The sequence below is a fragment of the Mauremys reevesii genome, linkage group 1 (assembly GCF_016161935.1).
Source record: "Mauremys reevesii isolate NIE-2019 linkage group 1, ASM1616193v1, whole genome shotgun sequence".
Taxonomy (NCBI): domain Eukaryota; kingdom Metazoa; phylum Chordata; order Testudines; family Geoemydidae; genus Mauremys; species Mauremys reevesii.
This window is the reverse complement of record NC_052623.1, coordinates 9,568,040-9,584,094: the sequence shown is the minus strand read 5'-3', so window position 1 is coordinate 9,584,094 and position 16,055 is coordinate 9,568,040. Positions and strand designations below refer to the sequence as shown.

Sequence of the window (16,055 nt, the reverse complement as noted above, 5' to 3'; positions counted from 1 at the left end):
AACGGTGACAGGTCAGGTGTAATGGGAAACAACATCCACATCCCTTCTCTTTATTGGCTCTGTCAAGAGGAATTCTGAGGTCGGAGCAGGCACCAATACAGCTCTTTATAAGCAAACATCACACTGGTCCACTGGCTCTCCATGAACACAGACACATTGTAAAAACTGCTACCTGCCTTGGTCTCCCTCCCACAGTGTGTTAGCCTCCCTCACCAGCCCCTCTCCCATTCTTCCAGGCCTTATACCATGTCTGAACCTCTCTTTATAGAGTGGAGTTCAGTAGATCATGTTATCTCGGATGTAAGGTCCTGAATAGAATAGGTGGTCGTGGCCTGTGTTTTTCATCTCCCAAGTCACTGGCCCTGGAGCAAAGTGATGGACTGACCCTTCATTTGAAGAATACCCTGATTATCCTCGCACGAAGGTGTTTGCTTTTTACGCTGTACACAATTGGGTTCATAAGTGGCGGGACAAACACAGAGATGTAGCCCAGGAGAAGGTTGAGCAATGAAGGAGAGCTCTTCCAAAATCTGTTTATCACAGACAAGCCAATCCGTGGTGTGTAGAAGAGCAGGACAGCACAGAGGTGGGAGACACACGTGTTCAGGGCCCGAAGGCACTCCGCGTGGGACGTGACTTTCAGCACTCTTTGGAGGATCATCACATATGAGAGGAAGATGAACAGTGAATCCAACCCCACCACGGTAACTATAAGAAAGAAGCCATAGATGTTGTTGACTGCGATGTCTGAACAAGCCGTCTTAATAACGTCCTGGTGCAGGCAGTAGCAATGGGAGAGGACATTGGTTCGACAATATCGGAACCGTTTAAGAAGAAAGGGGAGTGGGAATATTAAAGACACCCCTCTAAGCACAAACACCAATCCCATCTTTCCAATTCTTGGCAGGGTTAAGATAGAAGCATATCTCAGTGGGTTACAGATAGCAACGAATCGATCAAAGGCCATCAACAGGAGTACCGATGATTCAATGAATGAAAGTGAGTGAATGAAGAACAGCTGGGCAAAACAAGCATCTAGACTGATCTCCCTGTTGTTAAACAAGAATATATCCAGTGTTGTAGGCATGGTGGATATCGACAAGGCAAGGTCTGTGATGGCCAACATGGAAAGGAAAATGTACATGGGCTCATGGAGGCTTGGATCTGTTTTTACAATGAACAGAATGACTGAATTTCCTACTATCGAAATAACATACATTAAGCAGAAGGGGACAGAGATCCAGAGATGGACGTCTTCCTGCCCTGGTATCCCAGTGAGAAGGAACACTGCAGAGCTAAACTCAGTGTCATTGACAGCTGACATAATGTCCTGAACAGGTCTAAGGAGTTTTGAAATATCCTTCCTGAAAGAAAAACAATCCATAAGACTAGATGATATTTAACGAGACATCTTTCTGCTCTCAGTGCAAGTCTAGAGACTCCCAGGAGCTTAAGGAAGATAAGCTAAAGCATGGTCTTGGATTTACACCATCGATAGGAACATAGGCATTGCCAGACTAGATCAGACCTTTAGTCCATCTGGCCTAGAATCAAATGCCCAGTAGCAGATGGTTCAGAAGAAGGTGAAAGAAGCCCTGAAATAGGCAGCTATGAGATAACCTGCTCCCAAGGAAAGTTCTCCCCGAGGCCCACTAATTAGACATATATTGTAGTATAAATTAGGAAGGTTTAGATCCCATCTAAGAACTTTTTTATTAAGTCTTCACTAGTGTAATTGGATTTTCTGCAATAAACATCCAGTCCCTGTTGGAAAACTGTTAAGCTCTTCAGCCTATTGATATTGTTAAGAAAAAGTTAAAATTTAGCTAACAACTAAGATAAAAAAACAGAACAAGCAGGAATGTTTTAGTAGAATTTAGTAGCAAGGACATTGACAATTGTAAACAATTGATAAGCTTATATGGTCAATGCCCGCCTAGAAACTCAGCTCCTAGAACAGAACAAACCCTCCCTTCATAGCTCACCGAATATCTGTAAGCACTCATCCCTACCCTCCCACCGTGCCTCCTTCTCCCACAAGGTAGTCATAAACCTTTGATGAAATTAGGATAACCTCTTTGTGGGAGTACTGTTCCTATTTTTATCTTTGTTCAGGGTTCTCTCTTGATTTGTAACATCTGTCTCTGTATGTACAAATAAATGCAAATGAATTAATAAGAAAATGTATATAACTGGCCTCTGTGGCACCATATTTCCGAAGCTGCTTTTGAGTCTTTTCAGTAGTGTGAACAAACCCCTTTCAGTATTGTCTGTGCTTGCCTGATTCTTGGGGGAGGGGGGCGATATTTTTGCCTAACAATATCTTGTGGTTGGGAGTTCCACAGCCTACTTGAGCACTGTGTGATTTTACAGTTGTGACTCATAGACTTTAAGGTGAGAAGGGACCATTATGATCATCTAGTCTGACCTCCTGCACAATGCAGGCCACAGAATCTCACCCACCCACTCCTGTAACAAACCCCTAATCTATGTCTGAGTTATAGAAGTCCTTAAATCGTGGTTTGAAGACCTCAAGGTGCAGAGAATCCTCCAGCAAGTGACCCGTGCCCCATGCTGCAGAGGAAGGCGAAAAATCTCCAGGCCTCTGCCAATCTGCTCTGGAGGAAAATTCCTTCCCTACTCCAAATATGGTGATCAGCTAAACCCTGAACACGTGGGCAAGACTCACCAGCCAGCACCCAGGAAAGAATTCTCTGTAGTAACTCAGATCCCACCCCATCTAACACCCCATCACAGACCACGGGGCATACTTACCTGCTGATCATCAAAGATCAGTTGCCAAATTAATTGCCAAATTAGGCAAATTAGAGCTTTCCACTGACACCCTTTCTTGCCCTCAATTTTGGAGTGTGGCCCATTGTACCATGACCTGTATATAAATGGCAAGTGCATAGTGAAAATGGTCATTGTATTTATCTGTCCTACATTGAAGCTGTTTGTTAATGTCTTTCCTTCATGGGCGGAGGGTAAGAAGGCAAGGGAATGCAGGCTGCTCTTGGTCTGGTGCTGCTGCTGGCAGCTTGGTCCACGTGGCTGCCCAGCCTCCACGCTCCAGGGCCGGAAAGGTGGGGGCTGCTGCACACTGTGGGGGGGAGTGAGAGGGGAGGCGGGGGTGCTTCGGGGCTGGGGGCACTAGTCTGGGACATGGCCTGTTGCTGCGCTGGGGGGCTGGTTTGGCTCCATGGAAGGGATGGGGCCTCAGGTGGAAGGGGTGGGAATGGGGGTTTGCCTGCCGCAGATGGGGGTTCACCACCACCCATGGTTTCCTTGTCTAATTTTTATATATACATATATATTATTTTCTCCATGTCTCAGGTTCTATGTTATGCCACTGTGTCTTTGCAGTAGAGGGATAAATTCCTAGGGCCAATTTCTTAATTCAGTAATAATGACTTCAACTCTATCATTACAGATTTACATGTGTAAATTCAACCAGACCCGCACCCGATTAAATTTCTCTACCAAATACTCCCAGTGATACACTCTGACATAAAGTGCTTTGTCTGGCCAAAGCTGACTGACTCCAAGGAGTTCGATCATCCTGCAGGATTCATTTTATCCTCACAGGACCTGCATCCTCTCCCCATGCAAGGGTCTGTAGATATTTGGCAAGTTACAAGCTAACATAGTCAGATTGGCAGGGGAGGGGTTGGCGTCACAAATGGGCAAGTAGTGCAAACACTAGGTTCACACTAATATCCAATTGAGGGTGCAAGTTACTTCAGCCATGCTCATGTACGAGATGATAGGTGTAAATTACATACAACCCTTACTACACTCCCCTTTCCTGCACCTTAGCTTTACTCTTTGCTTCTTTGCTGAAACACTGACCAGCACTTCGGTTCTTTTAGGACTTCTTTAAAAGTGTTGCACCTGTATTGCAGAGTGATTGAGTGCACAACTCTGAATATAAGTGTTAGAAACAGCTTTTGGTCAGTTATCAGGAGACAGAATGATAAAACTGTTCACTAAACATACAGTTAATAACACAAACCATTGCAAACAGTACTTGGAGTACTGCTGAAATACTTTCTAGAGCTAAAACCATTAATTAGTAAACTTAGTAATGTTCCTTCCTGTAGAGATTCCAACAACTTTGTTGCTGGGTTTCGATATACCTGCATGTCATGATTTTTTTATTTGTAATATTTTTATTACAATGAAAAGGCTTGGCATAACATTTACATATCTGTACTTTAGTACACACATGTGAAGCCATTCTTTCTCCTCTGATCTTCTTTCAGAGATGATTTCTCAGGATAGAGATGTGATAGAGGGCAACAAAAATAATTAGGGGGCTGGGGCACATGACGTACAAGGAGAGGCTGAGGGAACTGGGGTTATTTAGTCTGCAGAAGAGAAGGGTGAGGGGGGATTTGATAGCTGCTTTCAACTACCTGGAGGGGGGTTTCAAAGAGAATGGAACTTGGCTGTTCTCAGTGGTGACAGATGACAAAACAAAGAGGAATGGTCTCAAGTTGCAGTGAGGGAGGTCTAGGTTGGATATTAGGAAACACTATTTCACTAGTAGGGTGGTGAAGCACTGGAATGCGTTACCTAGGGAAGTGGTGGAATATCCATCCTTAGAGATTTTTAAAGCCCAGCTTGACAAAGCCCTGGCTGGGATGATTTAGTTGGTGTTGGTCCTGCTTTGAGCAGGGGATTGGAATGTATGACCTCCTCAGATCTCTTCCAACCCCATGATTCTATAATTGTATGACTTAAAATGTACTGTCTGTCATGTGCATTTCTTCAGAACCTGTACAAATTGCAGCATCTCAGCCCTCAATCAGTCGCTGGGCAGCAAAGAAAAGTCTAGTAGCAATGCTGTCCCTGGGTTAATAGCTGACTGGTTCTCCTCAGGTTCTGTTCTGTCAGTCTGCAGCCTGTAACCAGAGTGGTAACAGCCATTGGGATCAGTATGGAAAATATTCATTCCCTGAGCTCTCACTCTCTTGTACAGAGTAACCCCAGCACCTGTTATTCAGCCATGGTGACGGTTTCCAGGAAGTGGATTTCAAAGTCAATTGCATGAGTATTCATGGAAATGGAACTTCATTTCACACAGGAAAGTCGTCTATTGCTCTCTCTCTCTGTTTTTTTTCCCTCTTTCTCTCTTTGTCTCTGTCCTGTATTCATAACATCCATAGCACCGGGGAATGGCATACTGTCAGACATGGAGCTAAGGTGCCATAAGGAATGCGTATGTTAAATCCAGTTGTTGTGCTGTTGCTGTAGAGCTATATTGGGTTAACTATTGGGATGCTGACATTATGGTTATATTGGCTGCAAACATTGTGGCTCTTCTTAGTTTAATAGCAGGTTGCTGAAAAACAAGCAGGAAGGGAAGCAACAGCTCAGGAAAAGCCTTCGCTCACTAACCACCCCAGGGAGATTGAGAGACAACACCGGAGCTACAAGCTGGGAAGAGCCTATAACTGGGATCCAGCCATATCACACAGCTTTTTTTGTCAGCGCTGGGAGTCTCTCCAGAGGTGGGGCAGCTGTTGCTGAGGTGCTCTTCAGACTGACAGGCACAGACACCTCTGGGGATGTCCGAAGGCCTTGCCCTGCCTGGGTCTCATTCAGAGTGGGAGAGCTTGGGGGTCAGAGACGTGTACAGACTGTTGTTTGAAAACCCTGCAATTCTCCATTGTTACGCTTTATTGCTACTGTTCAGATTAAAGAGTAGTTTGGTTTGGGAAGGCTGGCTGGTCACTCATCTCACCACTAGTCACAGGTTCCCAAAGGGAAGAATTGCAGGACACTGTCTGAGGGTGGGAGGATTATGAGATTCTACCCCATGAGAGGGAAGGTTATTTTCCCTGACATCTGGAGACTAGGGAGGGGGGCGAGATGCAGGTAGCCCTGTAACTCTTAGTGGTATCTACAGAGCAGAGATGCTAGAGCCCTCAGCCATTCAGGAAACAGAAATATCCCCTATCTGACCTGTTACCATGGAGCTGCGCAGCTCTGAATTGCTGCCTTCATAATCAACCCAAATAATAAAATCTTTGAAAATGCATTTGCTGATTAAATTTCCAGGAGCAAATAAACCTGTGGCAATTTTTGAACTATTAACTGATATTCTGTGGGGTCTCCTTTCACTCAGCCCCTGGCAGGATGGGGCCCAGAGCACGCTACACCTCCAGAAATGGGACCCACTGAGAAAACCTCATTTGGGATATTGCGGTTTTTTTATCACTCCAAGCTCACTTGGCATGTCATATTTGTGTGCAGCTTCAATAACCCCCTGAAGAGCATGGGCAGTTGTAGGGGAGGGGTTCCCAAGCTCCCCAGGGCTACCAGCCCACCAGCCCTTCAATGAGTCACCCTGACAGCCCAGCTGAGTCCTCTGGAACTGCACAGCCTGTTCCCTTCACTTTGCCCAGCTCAGTCCTCTGCCGCTGCACAGAACATCTGCAAATGGAAACAGATTGCAGCCTTTCCCCTTCACTTTGCATCTTAAAAACAGTGAAACCTGCCAACGTACCCAATTCCTGCTACAAGGGGAGCCGCTGACACCAGAAGTCTTCACCCTAAAGATCAAGGAGTCATCGGAGAGGATGCACAGGCAGCAGGCAGCATCTGTTCAGATAGGGAGGGAACTGTGTTTATGAAGCACGTCTGCACATTCCCCTGGGGGCTACTTGGCCATCAGGGAACCTCAGCTGCTTGGCTCAGAGTGCACCAGCTGTAACCCCTGTCACAGCCAATGGAAAACTGCAGGCGGCAAAATCACAGGGGCTGTGGGTGGTGCTACCCAACGGGACTGCTGAACCAGCCCTGCTGCAGGATCTGTTCCTGGAATCTGGGCTTCTTGTCATTGTTTGTATGGTTCTGATTAGTCACAGAGCTACCTCGGGGGCAGCTGAGTAGTAATGATTATGCTGTCACAGCTGTGATCCAGCTGAAATAAATACTTGTAATAATAATGAATAATAATGAATAATAGAGGATCCGATTTCTCCCAGAGTGCAAGCTGGGAAAGGGAGACTACAACGCTGCAGAGTTGGAAATTTCTTTGGATCATTCCAGTAGGATATACACTTCTTCTCTGTTAGGGTGGTTAAGTGCTGGAATAAATTCCCAGGGGGTTATAGAATCTCCATCATTGTAATTTTTAAGAGCAGGTTAAACAGACACCTGTCAGGAGTGGTTTAGATAATACTTTGGTCTTCCATGATCACAGGAGTCTGGGCCTGATGACCTCTTGAGTCCTGCAGTTCTCCCTGAGGCATAACAGGATGACCCAGGATCCAGTTATAACAGATTTCAGTGACCACTGGTAGCTGGGCAGCCCAATCCCTGTGCTTCCACAACTTCTCTAGGACCCTCTCCAGCTCCCTGCTAGCACAGGTTCATCAGAGATGTGCTACCAGGGCCTGTCACAGTAGCCACTGCCCACAGGATCTGCTGAAGGGGCCTTGGACCAGATGCAGGGGGCTGCACAGAGGGGCAAAGGCTGGTTAGAGTAGCTGATGAACACAATACCCCAGCCGTAGACTGGTCAGGAGGTATTGACCTTTCCATACCCAGAGTGCAGCCATAGACTCCGTCAGTGCCACCTTCATTATGTCATGATGGAGAGGCAGATGAATAGCCTCCAATTTCTCTTGGGGATCGAAAATCTCAGCTCTGTAAACAAAGACCGTTGCCCATCTATGCCACGTTGAGTGGAAAGTGACCTATATTAATGAGTTTGCCTTATACAGATCTATGTGCAGTGCAAGATGGTATGAATCTGGGTTTATACTCCACCAAGGGTGCAAGCCCGGGGAGCTGGGAAATTGGCTGTTGTCTCCTGTTTGTCCTTGAGTGATTTAGGAAGAAAACACTCAGGTAGCTTAGTTGATATTCACCCAAGAGTTCTGCAAAACTCAAATATCAAATTGCAGAACAACTAACGGTGGTGTGGAACCTATCACTTAAATCAGCTTCTGTACCAGATGGCTGGCAAATAGCTAATGTGATACTGATTTTTTTTAAAAGGCTCCAGAGGTGATCCCAGCAGTTACAGGCCTGTAATCCTGGCTTCAGTACAAGGCAAACTGATTGAAACTATAGTAAAGAACAGAATTATCAGACTCATGGATGGACATGATTTGTTGTGGAAGAATCAGCACGGCTTTTGCAAAGGGAAATTATGCCCCATCAGTCTATTAGAATTCTTTGAGCAGGTCAACAAACATGGACAACGGTGATGCAGGGCATACAGTGTACTTGGACTTTCAGAAAGCAGTTGACACGGTCCCACAACAAAGGCTCTTAAGAAAGATAAGCAGTCATGGGGTAAGAAGGAGGGTTCTCTCCTGGCTCAGTAACTGGTTAAAAGATAGGAAACAAAGAGTAGGAATAAATGGTTAGTTTCAGAATGGAGAGAGGTAGCTAATGATGTCCCACAGGGATCTGTACAGGGACCAGTGCAGTTCCACATATTCATAAATGATCTGAAAAAAGGGGCAAACAATGAGGTGGTAACATTTGCAGACGAGACAAAATTATTCAATATACTTAATTGCAAAGTTGACTGTGAAGAGTTACAAAGGGATCTCAGAAAACTTGGTGACTGGGGGAACACATGTTTTTTTTGACAAATGCAAAGTAATGCATATTGTAAAAATATAAATCCAACTTTACATTCAAAATGATGGTTCCAAATTAGCTGTTACCACTCAAGAAAGAGACCTTGGAGTCATTGTTGATAGTTCTCTGAAAACCTCTGCTCAATGTGCAGAGGCAGCCAAAAGAAAAGCTAACTGAGTATTGGGAACCATAGGTGGTGGATATAGAATGCCAGGACAGGCTAAGCCTCCTACGGTGCAGCTGTGACCTCCGGATGCCAGTTGTGGGGTTTGCACAGGGAATTTCTCGCTTATTATTGGGTCAGGTTGGCTCACAGGAAACCCCTTGGGAACTGCCAACTGATGTGCTGAGACTACCACTGAGCCTGTTTCCACTGGCAGCTTGGGACTTCAGAGCCCTGCCTTGTTTGAGCCAGACATGCTAGCCTGCTGCAAACCCTGACCCAGGTCTGAACTGCATCCCCCCAACAGCTGCAGGCTTAAGTGAAAACAGCTTAAGAAGTGTTCCTGTCTTTAACACTCAGATGCCCAACTCCCAATGAGGATCAAACCCCAAATAAATCCATTTTACCCTGTATAAAGCTTATGGAGGGTAAACTCATAAATGTTTTGCCCTCCCTAACACTGGTAGAGAGATATGCCCAGGTATTTGTCTCCCTCCCCCAGGTATTAATACAGACTCTGGGTTAATTAATAAGTAAAAAGTGATTTTATTAAATAAAAAGTAGGGTTTACGGGGTTCCAAGCAGTGACAGACAGAACAAAGTGAATTACCAAGCAAAATAACATAAAACATGTAAGTCTATGCCTAGTACAGTAAGAAAGTGATTACAGATGACATCTCACCCTCAGAGATGTTCCAACAAGCTTTTTTGGCTAATAAATCAGCATGATGATTTTCCTGAGCATATGGCCCTATTTTACTAGGATCTTGCACCTTCTGAATTATGGGTCGCTGTTCTAGAGTGGATACTTCACAGGCAGTTTGCCAATATTCTGTAACCGTGATGCGTATTTAGGTGGAGCTCCATTTGAGGATGTAAATCCATAAGCATCCCATTTTCTCACTGAATTACATACCCAAGCTGAATCTGAAAAAATGATCAAACAATGAGAGTTTCATTCAATTTGCTTGGTTCTGAACTTAGGCCTGTATTGCCCGTATCACATCTGGAGCCTATTTAAAAGTCACCATCACACCTGATGTGCACAGGAAGGTCTTTTTCTCTAAAACTTGTTACATCCCTCCTCTATGAATACATTCTGCACCTCCAAAGGGGGTCCCGCCTTTTCCCATTTGATAACCTCTGGATTAGATAATCTATTCTCTCCTTCCAGCCTTTAATTTTATGACTCTATGTATCATTGTCTTGAGTGGATCTTTATCTTGGCTGTAACTTGAACAAGTTGCTATTGTGAATATTGAAAGGAACTCAAGAATAGTTGTTCGTTAAGAAGAATTGGTATTGTCACAGTAAAACAAGGATACATGGTCCCTTTACTCTCCTGTCCTTGGGGGAATCTCATAATTGTTCCACTCTTTGAACTGGGAACAATACCCCATCTATGCTAAATGCTTCTCACCATGCAGGTCTGACTGGACACCTCAGTTTCTTCCCTTCCGGCGCTTGTGACCAGCACTATACAGTCACCCCAGCCTCCCTAAAACAAATAGGTTTATTAACAAGCAGAAAAAAAGCATTAGGAAAAGTCGTTAAAAATACCAGGCAGCTGTCATATGTCTGCACTCATCTGTCTCATATATCACTGCAAGCTAAGTTAGACGGGCTTTGCTCTGGAGATAGAGGAACAGATTGGCCCAACTTACATTCTTTTGGGATGCCAAAGAGCTCATGGTACCCGGCCTAGTTTCCCCGTGACCATCTTTGTCAGGGTTCCCTCCCCACCTCCGAACTTTATGGTACAGACATGGGGACCCACATGAAGACCCCCTAAGCTTATTTTTACCAGCTAAGGTTAAAAACTCCCCAAGACACAGATCCTTCCTCGTACCTTGAATTAGGTAATGCTGCCACCACCAAATAACTTAAACAAACATTTAGGGAGGGCCACTTGGAGCCCTCCCTTCCCCAAATATCTCCCCAAGCCCCTAAAGCCCTTATCCTGGGCTAGCTTGAGAATAATCCCCCAAGACCCTACACCCCCTTTACTGGGGAGCTTGAGAACAATATCCTCACCAATTGGTACAGGTGAACACAGACCCAAGCCCTTGGATCTTAAAACAATGAAAAATCAATCAGGTTCTGAAAAGAAGATTTTTAATTTAAAAAAAGATAAAAGAATCACCTCTGTAAAATCGGGATGGTAAGTACTTTACAGAATAACAAAAGACTCAAGAACATAGAGGATTTCCCCTGTAGGCAAAACCTTAAAGTTACAAAACCAGGGATAACCGTCCCTCCTCCTACAAAGGAAATCACAAGCCAAACTAAATGTAAATCTAACACATTTCCTTGCAAAATACTTACCAATGATATAGGAGTTGGAGGCTTGCTCTGGCCAAAGCCCCATGGAACAGACAGACAAAAGCCTCCCCCACCCCCACTCCCCAGTTTGAAAGTATCTTGTCCCCTTATTGTTCCTTTGGGTCAGGTGCCAGCCAGGTACTTGAGCTTCTAACCCTTTACAGGTAAAAGAGGAATTAACCCTTTACAGGGTAAAGAGGGATTTGATGCTACCCTTAGCTGTATGTTTATGACAATCTTCCCATCTGTTTGCCCCTTTCTTGTGGAAGCAGCCTCTGCTGAAACCCTGTGAGCCTGGACCCAGTCACCATTGTGCTCTGTGCTCAGTGTGTTATGGGGTCAAGGTGTGACGCTGACCCTTACCCTGAGACAGCTTTCTCCCAGACAGATGTCTACGATGAGGCCCCCGGGTCTGTTGCTCCATTGTTTGACAGTTAGAACCCATGACACTCCAAATCTAACCTCAGACACCAGTCCGGTAACTGTGCTGAACTTCTCAGCCATCCCGTGACACTCCAACACTCCCTCATAAATCCACAACCTATCCCTCACTGTTACTCCTGAGCACCCTACATTTGCCACACACACCAAGGTGCTGGTGTCACAGGGCTTCCCAGAAGCAGCTGTCACAGGGGCTGTGGTAAAAAGCCTTTTCTAGACCAATGTCAGAGGTGTTGCTCTGTGGAACCCTGACACAGCCCTGATCTTAGGGTCTCAGAGTATCTGAGCACCTGGAATGTATTTATCCTCCTGCCACCGCTGTGAGGCCCCATCTCCTGCCTCATCTTTTCACACCAGGCCCTTCCCCCTACTCCACCACTTCCACCAAGACTCCTACTCCCAGCTAGGCAGGCGCCAGGCAATGGTAAGAGGGGCCCTGGGAGCCCAGACAGCTACAAGGAGTCCGGACTCTCCACCTTCCCTAGAGGGTGCATCTTGGGGGCTGGGGACACTGGCTGGGGACACAATTTGGGCCCTTCCGTCTAATGCCAAGAACAGGTGGAGGGTCTGGGGATCTTCACAGAGGCTCTGGATCCCTGAGCAGCCCTCACCATGGCCCAGCTCTGGCTTCTCTCCTGAAGAGAGGATGGAGTCTCAGGTAAAGAGGAGGAGCAGTAGTTGGGTGTTGGGGGAAGGGATGGGGCAGAGAGGAGGCCTCAAATGAGAAGAAGAGGAGCATAGTTGCGGGTCACAGAGGGGACGGGGCTTCTGCATGTGTCCTGCGTTTTCCTTTGAAAAGGTGGTTGCCTTACAGTGAACGGGCTGGGCTGGGCTAGGAGCTTGTTGTGCTTCTGTGGGGGAGCTGAGTCCCATTTGTGCCCCTTTGCATTGCTAGGGCAGCACAAACAGAGGGGACAGGGAGGGAATCTGAGTCTGAGTCTCTTGCCAGGACTCCTGTGTGTCTGACCCTCATTCACACAGAACTTTTTAAATGTATTTATCTTCTCACCACCTCTGTGAGGCAGGGCAGGGCTATTATCCACCTCTACAGAGGCCATACTGGGTCAGACCAAAGGTCCATCTAGCCCAGTATCCTGTATTCAGACAGTGGCCTGTGCCAGGTGCCCCAGAGGGAATGAACAGAACAGGGAATCATCAAGTGATCCATCCCCTGTCGCCCATTCCCAGCTTCTGGCAAACAGAGGTTAGACACACCATCCCTGCCCATCCTGGCTGATAGTCTTTGAGGCACCTGTCATCCATGAATTGAGCTAGTTCTTTTTTGGACCCTATTATAGACTTGACCTTCACAACATCTTGCGTGTTCCAGGACTAGCTACTCCAAAACGCAGTCATTTAAGATGTCAAGAGACTTTATCTCTGCATCCCGTCCTGAAGTGACATGTACCCAATCAATATGGGGACAGTTGAAATCCCCCATTTTTATTATCGATTTTTTTTTATTTTAATAGCCTCTCTCATCTCCATAAATATTTCACAGTCACTATCACCATCCTGGGTAGGTGGTCAGTAATATATCCCTACAACTATATTCTTATTATTAGAAAATGGAATTTACACCCATAGAAATTCCAAGGTACAGTTTGGTACATTTACGATTTTTACTTCATTTGCCACTCCCTCACCAGCATGACCTATTCTGTTCTTTCAATATATTTTGTACCCTGGGATCACTGTGTCCCATTGACTATCCTCATTGCACCAAGTTTCTGTGATGGCTATTGTATCAATACCCTCATTTAATATGCGGCACTCAGTTCACCCATCTTATTATTTAGCTTTCTGCATTACATAATGTAATTGAATGGGACTTTTTTTTATTTGATTGTTTCTCAACAGATCCTACCTGTATTTTATCATCTTCCATCCTCTCCTCCTTACTAGGACATAGAGAATCTCCATTAGTCTATCCTCTCTAATGGATGTCACTGTCCAAACGACGTGCTCGTCTGCACCTGTCAGCTTCATCCCAGCCCTTAGTTTAAAAACTCCTCTACGACCTTCTCACTGTTAAGTGCCAGAGATCTGGTTCTATTTTGGCTTAGGTGGAGCCCATCCTTCCTGTATAGGCTCCGTCATTCACAAAAGCTTCCCAATTTCCTAATAACACATGCAGCACTGCTCTGCCTCGGTGGCATTACACTCAGATGGGGGTAGACTCATCAAGTGCGTGGTGCACAGTCATCAATGGAAGAGGAGCTGTCTAAATGGCTGTGCCTGGGGCTCCTGCTTTAATCATGTCTCTGACACGACTCAGTCACATGCACCAGGCTGAGGGCACAGGGAAAGGGGGGTGTCTGTGTCACTTAAATAGCTCCTGAGCACAGCTGGTACAGTCCCATGGATCATGCAGTACCCAGAGTGCTCAGGAAGGGCGAGGACTGGAACTGCAGAACAGCTCTCAGCTATTTCCCTGGCTCACGGATGTTTAACCAGAGACAGAACGATGACAGGCCAGGTGTAATGGGAAACAACATCCACATCCCTTCTCTTTATTGACTCTATCAAGAGGAATTCTGAGGTCAGAGCAAGCACCAATACAGTTCTTTATAAGCAAACATCACACTGGTCCACTGGCTCTCCATGAACACAGACACATTGTAAAAGCTGCTACCTGCCTTGGTCTCCTTCCCCCAGTGTGTTTGCCTCCCTCACCAGCCCCTCTCCCATTCTTCCAGGCCTTATACCATGTCTGAACCTCTCTTTACAGAGTGGAGTTCAGTAGATCGTGTCATCTAGGATGTAAGGTCCTGAATAGAATGCGTGGTCATGGCCCGTGTTTTTCATCTCCCATGTCACTGGGGCTGAAGCCAAGTGATGAACTGACCCCTCACTTGAAGAACACCCTGATTATCCTCACACGAAGGTGTTTGCTTTTCACACTGTACACAATTGGGTTCATAAGTGGTGGGACAAACAGAGAGATGTAGCCCAGGAGAAGGTTGAGCAATGGAGGAGAGCCCTTCCAAAATCCCTGTATCACACCCAAGCCAATCCGTGGTGTGTAGAAGAGCAGGACAGCACAGAGGTGGGAGACACATGTGTTCAGGGCCCTGAGGCACTCTGCTGGGGACATGACTTTCAGCACTGTTTTGAGGATCATCACATATGAGAGGAAGATGAACAGTGAATCCAACCCCACCACGGTGACTGTAAGAAAGAAGCCATATATGTAGTTGACTCTGATGTCTGAACAAGCCGTCTTAATAACATCCTGGTGCAGGCAGTAGCAATGGGAGAGGACATTGGTTCGACAATATCGGAACCGTTTAAGGAGAAAGGGGAGTGGGAATATTAAAGAAACCCCTCTTAGCACAAACACCAGTCCCATCTGTCCAATTCTTCGCAGGGTTAAGATAGAAGCATATCTCAGTGGGTTACAGATAGCAATGAAGCGATCAAATGCCATCAACAGGAGTACTGATGATTCAGTGAATGAAAGTGAGTGAATGAAGAACAGCTGGGCAAAACAAGCATCCAGACTGATCTCCCTAGAGTTAAACAAGAATATACCTAGTGTTGTAGGCATGGTTGATATCGATAAGGCAAGGTCTGTGAAAGCCAACATGGAAAGGAAAATGTACATGGGCTCATGAAGGCTCGGATCTGTTTTTATAATGAACAGAATGACCGAATTTCCTACTATTGAAATAACATACACTAAGCAGAAGAGGACAGAGATCCAGAGATGGACGTCTTCCTGCCCAGGTATCCCGGTGAGAAGGAACATTGCAGAGCTAAATTTGGTGTAATTGACAACTGACATAATATACTGGACAGGTCCAAAGAGTTTTGAAATATCCTTCCTGAAAGGAAAAAAAAACAATCCATGAGACTAGATGATATTTAACGAGACATCTTTCTGCTCTCATTGCAAGTCTAGAGACTTCCAGGAGCTCAAGGAAGATAAGCGAAAGCATGGTCTTGGATATGCACCATCGATAGGAACATAGGCAGTGTCAGACCAGATCAGACCTGTAGTCCATCGAGCCTCGTATCCTATGCCCAGTACCAGATGGTTCAGAAGAAAGTGAAAGAAGCCCTGAAATAGGCAGCTATGAGATAAACTGCTCCCAAGGAAAGTTTCTCCCCAAGACCCACTAATTAGACATATATTGTAGTATAAATGAGGCAGGTTTAAAGCCCTTCTACGAGCTTTTCTGTTAAGTCCTCACAACTGTAATTGGATTTTCTGCTTACCCATATAAACATCCAGTCCCTGTTTGAAACCTGTTAAGCTCTTGGGCCCACTGATATCTTGTGGCTGGGAATTCGGCAGCCTACTTGAGTGCTGTGTGATTTTACAATTGTGACCTTTCCACTGACACCCTTTCTTGCCCTCCATTTTGGAGTGCGGCCCATTGTACCATGACATGTGTGTAAACACATGGCAAGTGCATAGTGAAAACGGTCATTGTATTTATCTGTCCTGCATTGAAGCCATTTGTTAATGTGTTTCCTTCACAGGCGGAGGGTAAGGACAGCAATTCTGGTCTGGTGC

At 45.7% G+C, this 16,055-nt stretch overlaps 2 protein-coding genes across 2 annotated transcripts; both read right to left on the bottom strand.

The window, feature by feature from the left end:
* Positions 1-388: 388 nt before the first annotated feature.
* Positions 389-1,324, bottom strand: LOC120395837 (olfactory receptor 51G2-like). The gene has a single exon (XM_039520582.1). It carries the CDS (start codon positions 1,322-1,324, stop codon positions 389-391), a length of 936 nt encoding a protein of 311 aa, XP_039376516.1.
* Positions 1,325-14,384: 13,060 nt separating this feature from the next.
* On the bottom strand, positions 14,385-15,320 carry LOC120398532 (olfactory receptor 51G2-like). The gene has a single exon (XM_039526036.1). It carries the CDS (start codon positions 15,318-15,320, stop codon positions 14,385-14,387), a length of 936 nt encoding a protein of 311 aa, XP_039381970.1.
* Positions 15,321-16,055: the final 735 nt, after the last annotated feature.

Coding starts and splice junctions, on each gene's coding strand:
- LOC120395837 (XM_039520582.1), bottom strand. CDS start 1,324: ATGTCAGCTGTCAATGACACTGAGTTTAGCTCTGCAGTGTTCCTTCTC.
- LOC120398532 (XM_039526036.1), bottom strand. CDS start 15,320: ATGTCAGTTGTCAATTACACCAAATTTAGCTCTGCAATGTTCCTTCTC.